Consider the following 19,379-nt stretch of genomic DNA (forward strand, 5'->3'; position numbering starts at 1 on the left):
CACGGTTTGTGGTAGGAGGAGACACTGGTCCACAAGCCCCAACAAGACCCACTAACGAAGAGAGAGCAAATGGAAAAGTGATGTTTTAGAACAGGGATCAGAAAGGTGGGCAGGATGTAGTAATAACAAAATCATATAATAATTCAAATTACTCTAGTGCTTATAACATTTCTAACATTTTCACTTGTACTCACCTATGTACGACCATGCCTTTGGCTACATCACTGCTTATTGCTGGGTGCACCCTTTCTAGCAGGGTGAAAAAGGAGAGACGCTGAGTAAGCAGCTTTGCTCCTCTGAGGTTCTATTTATATAGAGACCCACAGAATACCGAAGCTGGAAGGAACTTTAGAGATCCCTTAATTCAGTCTCCACTTCACAGATGAGGAAACTGATGAAGTGGCTTTGGGGAAGGTAGGGTGGAACGCTACTCTTCTGTGCTGTAAGTACAAATAACCTGGGAGGTGCTGGAGTTAGAAACCACAGAAATGGTTTTGTGATAACATGATGTGACCCAATGGCCAATCCTTAATTTACACCCTAGATTGGCTGCTTTCTGATTTTATTTTCACAAAAGCCTCTAGCACATATTCATAAAACATATTCTATGAATATGATTTGCAGACTTGGTTGTCTTATAAATATATATTTTTTTATAGCTGGATTTGATTTTTTCTCCATAAATTAAGTGCATAGAAAAGGAAATGGGCTTGTATCATCATCCTATAAAAGGAGCAGGCCCCCAAAGATAGCTATCCTACTTTCAACGTCTGCTACACAGTGGATTGAAATGAATATAAAACCTGGGCAGAAAAGGCCCACGGTGCTGCCTGTGTATGTGAAGGTCACAGACAGAAGAGAACGCCCTGTTTTTATGGGCCAACAGTGAGTGTGGTTCTGTGTCAATGCCAGGGCCTGACAATGTCCCTCATTATATGCAGAGTCAGGGCAAGAGTCCCAAGCAGGCCAGGAAGGCCTGGAGTGGGCTTAGAGGATGGGGGAAGGAGCAGCAGAGGGCCAGCAAGCGTCCTTGGATTTGTGACAGCAGTAAAGGGTCTTAGTAAGTCCATCACTTAATACGTGGGAAAACGAATCCAAGAAAAGTGAAGGGACTTGCTCAAGACCTTACACTCTACGGTGGCAAAACTGAGAGGAATCTCTATTCTGACTGCCATGCCCTGCCTTTCATACTGGAGAGCCCCCTGCTCTTCTGCTAGGAGCACTTGAGGGAAGACAGCAAAAATCCCGGCAGGTTACACTGAGAACCCTGTGGCAAGCGGTGCTGTGGCCATGTTACACGGGAACATCGTTCTCCTGCTCCCATTTCTGATGCCAAGACCAAGTGCAGCTTAGTGAGTGAAGGGGCTTAAGGCTCTTCATCTGTAGATGGAACTCAGCGGGTGAGGACAGTTTACAACCATTATAATGTGGAGAGCATATTCAGCACATCCCCGGATGCTACACTGAGATTGGCAGTGCATTAAATTACTCAAAAGTTTTAAAAACCATTTCTGCCTTCTGTCTATTCCCTTTTGGCCACCCTGCGAGACTCTGATATGACCGACCCCTTGTTAAGAATCATGGCTCTAGTGAGCCACAGACTGGAATGTGTCATATCCTGCAGGTGTGCCGCGGCGGAGAAAAGTTTAAGGACCATTGATGTAGCCCCACAGTAGCTAATCACAGGTCTGTGATCCTCTTACACAGCTGATCAAATCATTTCCTAACCCTTCTAGAACAATCCTTCTATACCAATAAAAATGCAATGCAAATTACATATGTAATTTAAAATTTTATATTAGCCACATTAAAACAGAAAAAAACATTAAAGTAATATTAATTTAACTCAATATATCCTAAGTATTGCCATTTCGACAAGTAATAAATATATCTTATGATATATTTTACATTTTTCATACTATGTCTTCAAAATCTGATGTGTATTTTACACTTACAGCACATCTCAATCCATAATTAGCCACATTTCAAGTGCTCAACAGCCACATGTAGCCAGTGGCTACCATACTGGACATGTTACTACCCTTGCCTCTCTCACTGACATAAGTTTGCTCCAACACAAATAGAAATTTCTCCACGTTGCAGCCATTCCTACCCGTCTCAGGGTCCTTTCTTTTCAGGTCTAATGCTTCTACTTTGGTCTTTATTCCATCTCAACTCTCCTCCAACTGTCCATTCAGTCATCAAGTAATCATTACCGAGTGCCTATTAAGTGTTGGGTATTTGTGTTAACTGATGTGGGTGAAAAGATAAATCAGACATAGACCCCGACTTCCAGGAGCTCTCAGCTGAGTGGGAAATGAGGGTACATACACTTTGATGAACGCTATACAGAGATACATACAAACGATGCACAGAGCAGGAATGACCGCTTCCTCTGGGGCTTCTGGAAAGCATTCGCACAGATGGGACATTTGGGCTGGATTTTAAGGGATGAGGAAAAATTGTGGAGAGGCAGGGAGAGGTGTTTCAGGCATAGGTAAAGTATATTCAAGATCTAAGCATCATGATCTGCATGGTTGGAAATGGCAGGAGTCTAGTAGGGCGAGAAGGTGGCAAGGAGTGAGGCTGGCGAGGCGAGCTGGGCCTTGACGGCCCGATGACACATTCAGAATTACTGTGGGGTCATTCTCTGAGCAGGGAAATCTTGTGGCGGGTTGTAGCACAGATTGGAGAGGACAAAGAAGTAATGAGAGCCTGAACAAACAGGGTGGCAGTATGTCTAGAAAGGAGGGGATGTGAGCACCCAAGTGAATGAAGGGAATGTCAGAGCACTATTTTCTGGAGACAGTCTCAAGATGAGGCATTATGATGGAAGCTGGGCAAAGGGTCTAATAGTTAGGCTTTCCAGGCCCAAACTCACTATGGTAGGAGCTGTATGACCACTAACATGGTACTTATACAGGACCACTACAACCTGTTGTGATCTGAGAGCACTAAATGGCCTCTTTCCCTGCAGAAAATAACAGGGCTCCCTGTGAGTTAATTTAGGCAGTAGGTAGAATCAAGCTATATTATCTCCAGGATTGCTAGGTAAGTCATGCCTGTGAGATGCAGCAGGTGCTGGGCAGCACCTGGCCAGCTGGATCAGATGATGTGATGGCTTATTTGACCTTGAGTTTTTCGGAAGAAGGCTCTGGAGCTCTCAGGTAACAACAGGGCAACAACAACAGGACATTTACTGCTGGAAGGAGGCTCTGAGAACCCATGGGTTCTCCTTTTATAGATGAGAAAGCTGAGGCACGGAGAGCAAAATGGCTTCAAGGTCATATAGCTTGTAAGTGACAAAGCCAAGAATAGAATTCACCCTTTGTGGCACCAAAACCACAATGAGATGGGTACAACAGGTGCCATGGAGAACTGTTTACCTTTATAGCAAACTCAAGCGGAAAAAGAGAAAGCTGGGCTAGAGACACAGTAAGTAATCAAACTATCTTTGTGAGCCCAAGAGGTTTAGTTTAGTAGCAATAAACGAGGTACTCACATGGTGAATCGTCCACAAAGTATGGGTCGATGTTATGTAGCAGCTCCACTCTGGGGGACGGGCTTCCTTCACTAGAAAAAAGTTTTTTAGGAAAATATTAATTTCCTCTCTCAAATGGGTAAGAATGATTTTAATATTTCCTTTCCTTGTGCTTACAGGAAATAACAAACCTGCCAGTTAAAAACTTTGTCATGAATTCAGAGGTCTCCAAAATTTGTGGTTGGTGCATCTTTAAGCAGTCATCATTTGTCTACATAACAATGACTAAACATTTACATAAGAACGTCAGCATCAAGCATATGACAACTAAAAAATAAGTGACTCCTGTGACCCTTTGCAACAAATAATGTGGCTGTATTTAAACATGACCATTCTCTACAGTAGTAAAATGAGAACTCAAATCATCCTATGTAGACTCCATACTGAACACCCACAGGGAAATGAAGAAAGAGCATCTGTCAAGATGGCTGCATCAATATTACAGGTGCAACATGCCTTTTAAATATTAGCCTACATGAGAAAAATTAATGTCTTCCATATCCAAATTTGCAACATGGAACTTATATTTAATACAAATCCATGTGAAATAGCTATACTCTTTAAGATTTTTTTTAAAGTGTACATGCAAATACAACCATGACCTACATTAGTGCTGAAAAGAAACTTGGAGATCACTTAGTACAACCCCTCACATTACAAATGAGGAATGCATATTTTAAGTTACCGGCCAAATGGTGAGTGTGTGACTCTCAAAATAGTGTTTTTAAAAAACTGTGAGTATAAACACTATCAGATGTATGTGGGTGTGCATGAAGTACCCAGGTCATTTTGCTAGTATAGACTCAGCCTTATGGAAGAAGTTGTTAGACATAATTCCAATCGTTGGGAGAATACTGAGGACTACTTGATAATCTAATGAAAAGTTGCAAAGTACTCTTAACACCATTAGATTTGTACACATCTGAATAACCAATAAGGCCACTGATGTAACCAAGAGGCTACGTTTTCAGGTGGCCCAATATCCATATCCCAAACTCACAGCTAGTTGTCTACAGCAGTGGTTTGGAATTTTAAGGACCATAAAATTTCAAAAACTCTGGGTTGTGATTGGCAATGTTGTATTTGCCAAGTAAAGAAATGTTAAAACAAAATTAAATTAATTAATTAAAAACAAAACCAAAAAGACTTCAACCACCATCACTATTATTTTATAAATAAACGTAACTTTAACAGCCAAAAAAAGTACAAAGAACACAATCTCAGAATGACAGTCCTTTAAATTGAATACATTTAACTTTAGTATTCTATAAGATTTCCCTGTTCCTCTCTACTCCATAAAACGCACTAACTGGAGAGTGGAAGGGAAATACACAAGGACGCCTGTAGTCCTGGGGACAGCATCGTGGGGGATGGGAGCAGATATGCATATATTCCAGGACTCTTCTCATTTTCTTTCTGAGGCACTTAATGAACTACCTGAATGTCCTGGAGACTGTCAACCAGTCCAAAATGACAGGCACGAGGATTTGATCCCAGAAGCTCTGAATGCAAATAGGGATGATGAGCAAAGAAAATGGCAAATGTGAGAAAATCTAACAGAATGATGATGATGGTGTCTAATTTGGGGGGTTAAAAACAAACAGAGTTAAAATCTGGATAATAATAGCAGGTAAGTCAGGAGGGGAAATCAGAATGAAAGCATTGTAAAGTCTTTGTGTTGTTGGGAAAAGGGTAAAGCTGTCGATTAAATTTAGATTTAGCTAAGTAAAATTTGCATGTTAAATTTTTAATACAACTTAAAAACAAATATAGAATTGTTTTGGACTGTAGAAAAACAAAACAAAATTCATTCAATTCAAAACAAGACAAGAAAGAAGGTGTGGGAACCCAAAAATTTCAGGGCCAAGATATTAATTCATAACCACTCCTCTTTAAAAGCAGAGTTCACTGGAATACCCCCAAAGCATTAGGCACAGCTAAATAAAGGATATTTTTCTAATAAAATTTAGAGAGAGTTTATCTGTATATTATGCATTCATTTCATTTTTCCATTATTCAGAAGAGCCACAGATATTTCAAAATAAGGAAACTTAATAAGATGAGATGACATTTTGAACACCAAAGGCTGTGAGTAATCCCAGTGATGAATTATTTGCTGGGAAAAAATCTTCACAGGCAGAATCATCATGATGCAAAGAGGAGCAAAAAAACCAAAACAAAACCCAACCAACCCTCTTAAGTCAAGTATGTTGTAATGCTGCTTTTAAAAATGTACTAGTCAGAATATTTTGATAAGGATGTGGTTAGAGATATGAGCCAAGAAAATACAATATGTGACAAGTGATTACAACAATGACCAAACACACTTAGGGACTCCAAGTTATTAAATAAATCAAGAAAACCAAACGTACATTTAAGGGAACTGAATAAAATACCATAAATCTTGGGTTACCCCACCTCAAAACATAAAAAGTTGTTAAAATCCCTAGACAAGCTCATGTACCAATTCCCTGGGGTTAGTCCTTTGGAAAATGATGGATTTTAGAAATATCTCCAGGTGGATTTTTTAAAAGATGCATACATACATAGGAAGGGAAGATGGTAATAGTGAAAATATGGAAAAATATGCACCAAATTGTTAACTGGTAGGGTGAGGCTATTGAGGACATTCACTTTCTACAACAGATATGTATTATTATTTCAATCAGGAAAAATTTAAGATTTTTTAAAAGTAGTTTATAATTCGTGGAAATTTCTAAGCTCCCACAAACACAATATTTGAAAGTACAGCAAGGAGAAAACTCAGATATTTTACAGTTTAGGAGTTTAAAGACAGGAAAACTATCAGTAACTACAATGCACATGTAGTATTTAAATACATTAGTTAATTTTTGGAATTTAATTGTATTCTACCCACTTATAAGCCATCACAATAACTGATCATGTAATTTCTCTCTCAGGAGTCTAGAAATTTCCCTGTATGTTTAAGAACAGGATTGCCTTCACCAAAAGTTAGAAAACACAGTAATGGGTTTAGGGTCACTAGGTTCTGAATTCTCACCACTGAAGTCATTATTTTTCTTTTCAGTAAAAGGTGCAGGGTCTCAATACCTGAGACGGAGGGGATGAGAGGACAGAGAGGGAGAAAGAGGGAGGAAGACATGCAATCACCATTAACATTCCAATGGCATTTTTCACAGAAATAAAATAAACAATCCTAAAATTTGTATGGAACCACAAAAAACCCCAAATACCCAAAACAATCCTGAGAAAGAAGAACAAAGCTGGAGGCACCATGCTCTCTGATTTCAAACTATGTTACAAAGCTATAGTCATCAAAACAGTATAGTGTTGGCATGAAAACAGACACATAGATCAATGGAACAGAATAGAGAGCCCAGAAATAAACCCACATATGTGTGGACAGCTAATTTTTGACACAGAAGCCAAAAACATACAATGGAGAAAGGAAAGTCTCTTCAACAAATGGTGTTGGGAAAACTGGACAGCCACATGCAAAAGAATGAAACTCGACACTACCTTACACCATACACAAAAACCAACTCAAAATGAACTAAAGATTTGAATGTAAGACCTGAAACCATAAAACTGCTAGAAGAAAACGTAGATGGTGAGCTCCGTGACATCAGTCTTGGTGACGATTTTTTTGGATCTGACACCAAACACCAAGGCAACAAAAGCAAAAATAAACAAGTGGGGCTACATCAAACTAAAAAGCTTCTGCACAGCAAAGGAAACCATCAACAAAATGGAAAGGCAACCTACTAAATGAGAAAAAATATTTGCAAATCATATATCTGATAAGGGGTTAATATCCAAAATATACAACGAACTCACACAACTCAATAGCAAAAAAACAATCTGATTAAAAAATGGGCAAAGGATTTGAATAGCTATTTTTCCAAAGAAGACATGCAAATGGCCAACAGGTACAGGAAAGGTGCTCACATCGCTAATCATCAGGAAAATGCACATCAAAACCACAATGAGATGTCACCTCACACCTGTTAGAATGGCTATCATCAAAAAGACAAGAAATAACAAGTGTTATTGAGGATGTGGAGAAAACGGAACCCTTGTGCTCTGTTGGTAGGAATGTAAATTAGTACAGCCACTATGGAAAACAGTATGGAGGTTCTCCCAAAAATTAAAAATAAAACTACCATATGATCCAGCAATTCCACTTCTGGGTATTTATTCAAAGAAAATGAAAACTAACTTGAAAAGATATATGCACCCTCATGTTCATTGCAGCATTATTTACAATAGCCAAGATATGGAAACAACCTAAGTGTGCATTGATGGATGAATGGATAAAGAAGATGTGCTCTATATATATACAATGGGATATTAGCCATAAAAAAGAATGAAACCTCGCCATTTGCAACAATATGGATGGGCCTTGAGTGCATTATGCTAAATGAAATAAATCAAACAGAGAAAGACAAATACTGCATGATCTCTTATGTAGTAGAATCTAAAAAAACAACACCCCGCCCCCGGCCCCCGGCAAAAACAAGCTCATTGATAGAGAGAACAGACTGGTGGTTGCTAGAGGTGGGGGCGGGGAGGGGGGGTTGAAATGGGTGAAGGGGGTCACAAGGTACAAACTTTCAGTTATAAAATAAGTAAGTCCTAGGGACGTAACGTACAGCATGGTGACTATAGTTAATAATACTGTATTGCATATTTGAAAGTTGCTAAGAGAATAGATCTTAAAAGTTGTATCACAAGAAAAAAAAACTTTTTGTAATTATGTATGACAACAGATGTTAACTAGACTTACTGTGGTGATCATTTCACAATATATATAAACATTGGATCATTATGCACGTTCCTCTATCCTTATGCTAAAAACAGAATAAATTTTATTTTTAACCATCTTTTCTTCTCTTCACCATCAAATGTCTCCAAACAGTATTTTTCCACCGGTTACTCTCACTTTGCCTCACATTAGAATCACCTGAGGAGCTTTTAAAATCCAGAGGCTCTGGCTGCACCTCATACCATAAGATTACCAGGGGTGGACCCCAGGCATCAGAATTTTTTTGAACTCCCAGGTGATTCGAATGTGCAGCCAAGACCGCAAACCACTGCTTCAGAGCAGCACTTCTTCAATTTTAATGTACATATACATCAGTCACGATCTTGTCAAACTCTGGATTCTGATTTATAAAAGCTGGGAGGGCCCAGGAATCTGCATTTCTAACAGGTTCCCAGGTGACACTGTTGCTGCTGGTCTGAGGACCACACCCTGAGTAACAAGATTCGAGGAAGTCTCCTGGAGTCCCCTTACACGGGATCTGAACACTTTTGGAGGTTCCTAAATTAGAAACTTACTTAGGTTAGAGCTGATTCTAGAGCAATGATTCTCAACCTTGGCTACTCAAGGCAACCACCTGGGGAGCTTTAAAAAATACTGATGCTTGGGTTTCACCAGAAGGGAGTGATCTCATTCATCTGGGGTTCAGCCTGGACATGAGGATTTATACAAGTACCCAGCTGATTTTTTTACATTAGTTTTATTGGAATATAATTTACAAACCATACAATTCACCCATTTAAAGTGTAGAGTTAAATTTTTTGGTATATTCACTAGTATACTAAATATACTAGTATATTTAGTATATTCACAGAGTTGCACAACAGTCTAATTTTAAAATTTTTTTGTTCCCCACAGAAAGAAATCCTGTACCCATTAGCGTTACTGCTGATTCTCGACCCACCCCCCCAGCCCTGGGCAATTACTGTTCTGTCTCTACAGATTTGCCTATTTTGGACATTTCACATAAATGGACTCATACACTCTGTGGCCTTTGAGACTGGCTTCTTTCACTTAGCATAACGTTTTCAAGGTTCATCTATGTTGTAGCATGTATCAAATACTTCATTTCTTCATATGGCTGAATAATATTTAATTGTAGGATATACCACATTTTCTTTATCCACTCATCAGTTGATGGGCATTTGAGTTGTTTCCACTTTTTGGCTATTATAAATAATGCTGTTGGGAACATTCATGTACAAGTTTTTGTATGGACATTTGTTTTCATTTCTCTTAGGCATATACCTAGGAGTGGACTTGCTGGGTCACACAGCAACTCTATATTTCCACTTTTAAGGACCTGATAAATTGTTTTCCAAAGCAGCTGCACCATTTTACACTCTCACCAGCAACGCATGAGCATTCCAATTTCTCCACATCCTCATTATCACTTATTATTGTCTTTCTTTTTCGTTATAGCCATCCTAGTTGATATGAAGTGGTATCTCATTGGGGTTTTGATTTACATTTTCCAAATGATTAATGATGTTGAGCATCTTTTCATGTGCATATTGACCATTCGTATATTTTCTTTGGAGAAATGTCTATTCAGATCCTTTGCTCATTTTTTTAAATTGGGTTATTTGTCTTTTATGATTGAGTTGCAAGAGTTCTTTATATATTTTGGATGCAAGTCCCTTATCAGATATACTATTTGTTAATATTTTCTCCAATTCTGTGGGCTGTGTTTTTGCTTTCTTGATGGTATCATTTACAAAACAAAAGTTTAAAATTTTGATGTAGTTCAACTTACCTATTTTTTCTTTTGTGTCTTTTGGTATTTTATCTAAGAAACCACTGCCTAACCCAAAGTCACAAAGATTTACTCCTAGGTTTTCTTCTAAGATTGTTATAGTTGTAGCTCTTACATTTAGGTCTATGCCATTTTAAGTTAATTTTTGTGTATGTTTCTTGAAAGTAGGCACCTTTGTGTTTGTTCAAGGATCCTTACCGCACAATGCTCACCACATTTGATTCCATGCTCTAAATTCTTGATTTTTTTTCTGTAGAGCAAAAGATGGGTGTCTAGCTTTAGGGCACTTATGTAATAAGCCCAAGTGTAATGATACTGGCTTCCCCTTGAAAGGAAGTCCTAGTTCCTCAGAAAGTACCTTAAGAAATTTATTGATAACTTCCTATAATCAGTCACTTTAATATTCCCCTGTATAGGGATACAAGTACCTTGAACACAAATTTTTAGCACATGATACAATTTCTTCCTCAAAGGTATGTGTACCAAAGTGGGTTGGAGGGCAAAAAAAAAAGGGTGTTTTGTATGTTCATGACACAGTTTTCAGCAATATCAACTGTGTGATGACCACAATCTTGTAGAATAAATTGTGGCCTCATCAAATTCATAAAATGGTTATGAGATTGATTATTGCTATATTACATGTGAAAGCTTCTATCTTCTCTATGTGTCTATATGTATTTATAAGTAATGCTACAAATACTGTAGTATTTCATGATTCTTTTGTACATTCTACTGTTCCAAAGTTTCATTTCCATGCAACCAAAGCACTAGAAAGTGGACAGTGTCACTTGCTTCAATAGTTGACAGTCTTACTTCTGACCAGTCCTGAAGGCCTCACTTGCATATGCAGCACAGCACTGTCTTTAAGAGCACAGCCTTTCTGGGTTTGCATCTCAACTCTACAAATGACTGGCTCTACAAACGTGAGCCTTGCTTTTCTTACTAGCAGAATGGGGATAAAAGTTCCTACTAACAGCGTTGTTATAAGAATTCAATGAGCCAACGTTCGTAAAGCACTTGCAAAGTGCCTGGGATGTGTTAAGTGCTGAGTAAGCTGGATGCTTAAAAACAACACCACCTTTTACTGCAAAATGCAGATCCTGCCTCTGCAGACATAGAAAGAATATAACCACAGATACAAGACTATAACCTCAGACATAGATACAAGAATAATATGTAGGTACAATAGAACATCAATATTCCTATCCATTCGACACTGGGGTGCCTATAACTTTAATTTCTAAGACATGTTATGATATTCTCTCCCATGTGAGACTCTCTTCTTAGAAGAGTATCAGTATCAACTATCGCTAAGTCACACAGTCTACTCATTATGAACTGCATATAAAAATGATATATTGCAGGGGCCAGCCCAGTGGCGTAGCGGTTAAGTGCGCGCGCTCTGCTTCGGCGGCCCAGGGTTCGCAGGTTCGGATCCCGGGCGTGCACCGACACACCACTTGTCAAGCCATGCTGTGGCGGCGTCCCATATAAAGTAGAGGACGATGGGCACGGATGTTAGCCCAGGGCCAATCTTTCTCAGCAAAAAGAGTAGGGTTGGGCCGGCCCCGTGGCTTAGCAGTTGAGTGTGTGCGCTCCGCTGCTGGCGGCCCGGGGTTCGGATCCCGGGCGCGCACCGACTCACCGCTTCTCCGGCCATGCTAAGGCCGCGTCCCACACGCAGCAACTAGAGGGATGTGCAGCTATGACATACAACTATCTACTGGGGCTTTGGGGGGAAATAAATAAATAAATAAAATTAAAAAAAAAAAAAAAAGAGTAGGGTTGGCAACGGATGTTAGCTCAGGGCTGATCTTCCTCACACACACACACACAAAAATGATATATTGCAATCTGTTATCTAGAAATTTTCCTTATTTTTTGGTTTAGGCAGATGGTATGGTTTAGCTGTATAAGCAACACTATCTTCACTAGATTGTTGATTCCATTTGCAGAACGTAAATCTCTGAATAACGACTGATGATGTTCATGGGAAATGATTTTTCAATAATCACACAAGTTCATGAAACATCCCGGTTTTAGGTGACCCAAGGTAATGGGTGTCTTTATTATGGCAAATGTTTGGGCTCCAGGCTGACAGGAACAAAGCAGAGCTCTCTAATTAGCTTCTTTAAGGTTGGCACCGGTGGGACTCTAAGAATCCTTCCTGCACAATGCTCACCGTCCTCCCCAGCATCATTAACGGCTATGGTAGCAAGTAGACAAAGAATTAGGTAAAAGAGAAGAACTGAACCATGTTGTTCACATTGACCGCTTAATGACAGAGACCTACCTCTAAACCAGTGAAATTGGCATGTGCCTTGCATGTCTATGACAACCAAACTGGAGTTATTTTGCGGGCTGGTTTGTTTTGGCCAGGCTGGGTAGAATAATAGTGTCTACCATTTACAGAGCATTTATTATGTGCCACGTACATTTTAAACGCTTTACACGTATTATCTCATTTAATCCTGACACAGAGCAGTCAAGTGACGTACAAGACCAGACGGTCGAGCAGGTAGTAGAATTAGGTTTGGAACTCAGGCAGACTGACTCCTGAAGTCCCCATTCCTAACCACTATGCAATTGTCTCCTTAGTGAAATGTAGACATGGCCTCAGTATCTCCTTGAACGTAATATATTTTCACTCATTTAGCTTTTTTTTTTTTTAATTTTTTTTTTGTGAGGAAGATCAGCCCTGAGCTGGCATCCATGCTAATCCTCCTCTTTTTGCTGAGGAAGACTGGCTCTGAGCTAACATCTATTGCCAATCCTCCTCCTTTTTTTTTTTCCCCAAAGCCCCAGTAGATAGTTGTATGTCATAGTTGCACATCTTTCTAGTTGTCATTTAGCTTATTCTTAAGGCTCCATTAACAAATATCTCTATTGACTTCAAATGCCTCTATTAACAAAAGAGTTAATTGTTTTTCTCCATCCTCTTTTCTTAAAGACTAATATAAAAGGGTGTACAGTTCATTGTCTCTGATGACATGTCAGTATTCAATTTTAACTTACCCCAAATTTCAAATTTTCTGGATTAGTTAAAAAAAAACAACCAAACAGGGCAAGGAGATCCTGATCAGTGACTAGTTTCCAATACGCTATAAATATTTTCTAAGAGTCTACAGTTTCAGACACTGAGATCACAACCCTGTCCATGTATAAATAGAGTTTCCAGTTTTTGACTTTCATTTTCCAACTAGTTGAAGGGTGGGGCAGTAAAACATTTCCCATAAATAAATGAAATGCTATTACATTCCATACTCTTTTTACCACGAGCTGCTGACCATCTGTTATAAAAAAGACACACCCTGGAGGGCAGTATCCAAATTTTTAGAAATATAAATAGCCATGGCAATATTTTCAGAGATGAAATTTTGAAAAAAAAAATAGTTACTGATTAAAAAATTCGAGGAACACCCACAGAGGAAAGTCCATCCTGTTAAACTTTTGTAAGCTTCGTTATCTTTGTTATCATCCTCACTTCAAGCTACTAAGTTGTTACTATGTTCCAGGCACTGTGCTAAGAGTTTTAAACATATTCCTTCACTAAATCCTCACACAAGTGCTTATGAGGTTGGTACCACTAATGTTACATTTTACACATGAGGAAACTGATACTTCGAGATGTTAAGTAACTTGCCAAGATCACACAAATAATAAATGGAGGAGACAGGATTTGAACCAGATCTAACCACAGAGTTCACATTTTTAACCATTATACTATTGAAATTCCCTGCCACACTTATTTTTTTGTTATGTGGGTGTGGGTGAGATCGAGTTGGCATAAACCCCACGCTCCTTGAAAAGCCATTTTAACATGCAAACATTACCATGAGTAAAGAGTTTAGGCATGGAACCTATAAAATTTTGACTAAATCTGGTGAGGAAATATATAACTTAAATTCATTTGATATAGAGTTATATATGAGAAAATTTTTTCATGTACATTTTTATTAAGGAATCTTATTAAATTTTTAAAGTAGGCAACTTAAGAAATCAGTAATATTATAAAAAGAAACTGAATCATACCCTTAATATGATCTTTCCCTATTCATTAGTGTAAAATAATTGGTACGACTTCTGGGTTAGTAGCTGGGCAAACCAGCAGGGCCTAATATGCCTTTCTTCCAGTTTCCATTAAAATACCCATGAAGAATCACAAAAAGATGAAAACTGGCAACAGTGTTGGAAACTCAAGACGACACCAGATGCCAAAGTCCCAAGGGGAGTCTCACTAATGCCAATGCTGAGGAGATTAACAACATATTCCTGGATTCTACCATAAGAATCAAAACCTGATCCCAAAGAAAACAGAAAAAGATGGATTCACTGTGTTTGCCTCTGGCTAGAGGACTCAGGGGCTGCATCAAACAAAAAGTGGGCAAAAACCTGCCATTAGCTGTCTTCAGAGCTAGCCCATCAAGCCTCTGCTCCCTCACCCCCAGCTGCATGGCTCTCTGTGTCCCCCCAGGCAGCAAACGGTAGATTATATGGGAGCAAAGAGAAGAAACTCTGTACGAAGTGTAGATCCTAGAACGTGAAGCCACCTAACAAAAAAAATCGCAAACAACCCACGGAGCATGACACACCATGGGCATAGGGTAGGAGCTCTTTTGTCAGAAAGGGTAAAGCAGAGAATCAAAAAATAACACATCATTCTTTCAACATGTTGCTTTAACTTAAAAACATATCCACATTCACTTGGCAGTCTTTGAATGCAAGGCTGGAGTTCCCTATCGTCTTTATTTCATAAACCGTACTTATAATGCTTCATTCTCAGATTCTAGGGCTGCTTTTCTTAAACTGGAGCAAGAGCCTAAAAACATGTGAGTTCCCCGGTTTCCAGAGGATAATGGTGGCCATCTAAATTTGAATCTCTCCACACATTCTCCTTAAAAACCATATTGAAAAGGAAAGAAAGTAAAATTACCCAATGCCCAAGCCTACAACATAAGCAGGAGACAGAACATATTTAAACCCTGGATGGACATGAGGAAATAACCATCTGAGACCTGAAGGGTCAGTGCCAGTCCCCACCCTAGAGCAGAGTCAGGCTAGGATTATGCAAAAGAGGGTGAGGGGGCACAAGAGGGGAAGGGACTCAGACCTGTCTGCTAAAATAAACCCCAGAAAGACAGGGCCCCACCCTGAGTGACAAAATGCTGATACAGGCCTGATACCTGGTGGATCAGAGGACTGGCTACTGGGCAGGCACCAATTCTGAGAGGAGCAGGTGAAGAACAGGTGTCTTTTGGGAGGTGGATGGTAAAGGAAACGGAGGAAGAGGCAAAAGATCAGGGTCCTACTGAAATAACATAGGATCACAGAAGCATAAGAAGGCAGACCGGAAAGAAAGGAACAACATTGATGAAAGAAACTGCACTTCACTATAGCAATAGAAGAAGGTGCTCTTGAACTAAGAAATAAATTAAACAATCCAAATCCCACCCCCCTACAGATTGTCTGCCATTGAGGGTCCAGGAAGAGCTAACATATGTAAAGATGAACAATAACAACAAAAAGAACCAGCATCTAAGCCAGTTACCACAGGAGTTAAAAAAATGGCAAATGAGAATTCAAACTTTTGGCACATGAAAACATTCCCCCATTATGGAAAAAAAAAGCCACAAAGCAGAAGAAAACTGTTACACAATATTTCAACATGAATTAAATATAATTAAATCAGCAACTGCCAATATAAAAAATACCATGAATCAAAAACTTAAAAACTCACACACTGAACTAAGGGAAGAAACTAAAAGAAAAGACAAACTCTCAGAAATGAAGGGATATCATATATAACTAAAAGTATATGAAAGCACATACAGAATACAAGTGAAAAGAGAAAAGATAATTAATTCAAAATAAAGAAAAAATACAGAAGTAAAAAGGATCAGAGAGAAACTGACAGAAACAGAAGATATATAAATAAGATTCAATTATACCTATAACTGGAGTCGCTGAAGAAGAAACACAAAACAATGGAACATAATATTTAAAACTATAATCCAAAAATCTCTGAAATAAAAGACCTGAATGTACAGATTGAAAGAACCCACTGTATATCTGGGTAAACTGACCGAGCACAGTCACCTTTGAGACATATCTAGTAAAAGTCTTCGACTTTAAATAATAATAATAATAGTGATAACAAAATTCTTCTGGGCCTCCAGGCAAAAGGACCAAGTCACTTGCAAAGGAAATGAAATAAGGCTGACATTAAACTTATCAACAGCAACATACAAAACAAGTAGAGAGTGGGGTAACATTTTTAAGAAACTCAAGCAGAGAAAAAAATGAGCAAGGATTTTATATCAGTTGAACTGTTTTTCAATTATCAAGGTTGTAGAAAATGTTTGAATAGACATGTAAGAATTCAAAGAATCCTGAGAAATCTATTAAAGAATGAATTCCTCCAACTAAAAGATAACTTGGAACACTTTAGAAATGGACAAGTGATTAGCATGGAACATATTGTAGATCTAAGACTAAAAATTGTGAATAAGGATAGAAGAACAGTATTATATACATGATATGCTCTGACAAAGTAGAAATAATACAACTAAAAATAAAACTGGAAGAGAAAGGTGAGAGAAAGGGTAAAGTTGAATAAGCTGGTCGATTTCCTTATAGACTGTAAGTGGGAGCCAAAGATGCCATTTAAAGCTGACAAACCAAATAGCAGAACCTAAGTAAAAAAAGGGACAAAGAATTATATAAAGATATTAGTATAATGTGAACACTAGAATAAAATAGAAATCATTTTAAATATTTAAAGAACTAACAAATAAAAGGTCAAAGATAAAAGTAAGTAAAACATAAAACAATATGACAAAGCTAAGAATGAAAATACCAGTCACGGCAATATATATAAACTCACCTACTAGATGAATATGAAATAGAATATTTAATAGAAAATAAACAGAAATAGAAATAGAAATTAAACCAGAAAATAAAATATTTTCTTACTGCTCACAAAGAAAAACCTACAACTACAGAATATACATTCTTTTCAAGTCCACATGGCATAGTCACCAGGAAGACCACATGTGGGTCCAAGTCTCAAATTTAAAAGGATTGAAATAACAAAAAGTATGTCCTCTGGCCACAACAGAATTAAACTAGAAATCAATAATATAGCTTGAGAAAAGCTGAAATATTTGGAAATTAAATAACACACTTCTGAATACGTGGGTCACAGAAGAAATCACCATTTGTACCATTCCCATCATTACACTTACCAATAATTTTGACATAAATTCTACCTTATCAGATACCAAGATGGCAATCTCAGCTTTCTTTTTGTTTGCAGGTAAACCTGGTATGCTTTCCTGTAGTGGTATTTACTAGAAGACAACAAAGCAATGTCTATAGCATCTTGAGGAGAAAAGATTGACAAGAATTCTTTGTCAAATTATTATTTATGTATGAAGGTAATAGAAAGATATTCTTTCATATGTAAAGATTAAAAAAACTCAACATTTGGGGCCAGCCCGGTGGCATAGTGGTTAAGTTTGCACACTCTGCTTTGGCGGTCCGGGGTCCACAAGTTCGGATCCCAGGCGTAGACATACACACTGCTCGTCAAGCCATGCTGTGGTGGCATCCCACATGCGAAAGAGAGGAAGATTGGCACAGATGTTAGCTCAGGGCCAATCTTCCTCACCAAAAAAACCACGAAATTCAACATTTACATACCTCTACTGAAAATTACTTTAAAATATTAACCAATCAATCAAAAGATTAATTAAAATTAGGAACTGAATGGGAAAGTTCTGTAATAAAAGGAGTGTTGGTAACATTAAGGGTAATTAAACATACAGATCAATATGTATAATTTCCCTATATGTGATTACAGAGCCGAATGCAGAAGAAAAAACTCTTTTTCTCAAGAAGAGGCATAAGATTTATAACGTTATATTTCAGAAAGCTGGGTCTATGATCCCAGATCAAATTAACAAACACTTGAAAGTAGAAAATAAGTAGGAAATTATTGATCAAGAAAGTAAAGACACAATGAAATTTTCTTTGGGTACTTCTACTTCCAGCCAAGAAAGAGTAACAGGCAGACTGGACTTACCCTCCTACTTAAAACAACCCAAAGAAAAACAGACAGAATAATATGAAACCGTTTTCAAAACACAGGATATAGGCAAAGAACAGTGATCCCTGAGCAAAAGGAAACAAAAGAAATGAGTCTTATCATTGCCCTAGCTTTCTATCTTGAGAGAGTCTCCCAGCCTTGGTGTGGGGAAGGGGAACTGAGGCATAGCCCCAATGGACTCCCTGAGTTGAGGAGACACAGCTGAGAGTCCAAGGAGACCAAGAGAGCTAAAGTTCATAGGATGGAGTACCAGAGAAGAGAAAGCTGCACAGGAAGAGACTTGCATAGGGTCCCCTTAGAGAATTTAGCTGAGTACTGATCAGATGTATTTAAGGGAACTACCCAAAACTGGGGAAAGAACCATCCGAAAGGATGAAAGAGAACAGAGCCCAGCATTCACAAGGGGTTGGGAGTATTACCTGTTCCCATCAGTCAGAATGGAAAAACTCGTAATTCAGAGGGCACTGGGTAGATGACCAGGGAGGGTTTTGACTCCGTAGTGGGAAACAGCCCTGGAATGAGCACTGCTCTGGACCTGCCTAATGAATCATAAAAGCAATACCCAGAAGGATCACACTGTCTCCAAGTGACTGCATCTCAGAACAAAGCAAGAAGACTTATAACAATACATAAATATCTAGCACCCAACAAGGTGAAATGCACAATGTACGCTATCAAATCAAAGATCAAAAGTCATGGAAACATGACCCATAACAAGGAGAATTCAATCACAACCAACCAGAACTCACATAGGTGTTAGAATTAGCAGAAGACATTAAGAAATTATTATAACTGTACTCAGTATATTCGGAAAGTTGAGTAGAGACATGGAGGATATAAAAAAGACCCAACTTGAACTGGGCCGGCCCCGTGGCTTAGCGGTTAGGTGCTCAGGCTCCGCTGCTGGCGGCCCGGGTTCGGATCCTGGGTGCGCACTGACGCACCGCTTCTCCGGCCACGCTGGGGCCGCGTCCCACATTCAGCAACTAGAAGGATGTGCAGCTATGACATACAACTACCTACTGGGGCTTTGGGAGAAAAAAAAAAAAGACCCAACTTGAACTTCTAGAAGTGAAAACCTACAAAGCATGAGATGAAAAATATACTGGAAGGAATTAATGGAAGATTAGACATTAAGAAAAAAATTAATAAACTTGAAGGCATAGCAATA

The 19,379-nt window shown here is 38.6% G+C and overlaps 1 protein-coding gene across 2 annotated transcripts in view; it reads right to left on the bottom strand.

Moving 5' to 3' along the window:
- ARSB (arylsulfatase B) overlaps positions 1–19,379 on the bottom strand; it is a 165,123-nt gene that overhangs the window by 59,611 nt on the left and 86,133 nt on the right. The window contains exon 6 of one of the 2 annotated variants that reach the window (XM_058567979.1): positions 3,503–3,573. The exons of the other annotated variant lie outside the window; for it this stretch is intronic. Within the exon in view, the coding sequence (XP_058423962.1) occupies positions 3,503–3,573 (71 nt within the window). The remainder of the gene's footprint in view (positions 1–3,502; positions 3,574–19,379) is intronic. 2 annotated transcript variants of the gene reach the window in all.

The sequence above is a fragment of the Diceros bicornis genome, chromosome 1 (assembly GCF_020826845.1).
Source record: "Diceros bicornis minor isolate mBicDic1 chromosome 1, mDicBic1.mat.cur, whole genome shotgun sequence".
Taxonomy (NCBI): Eukaryota; Metazoa; Chordata; class Mammalia; order Perissodactyla; family Rhinocerotidae; genus Diceros; species Diceros bicornis.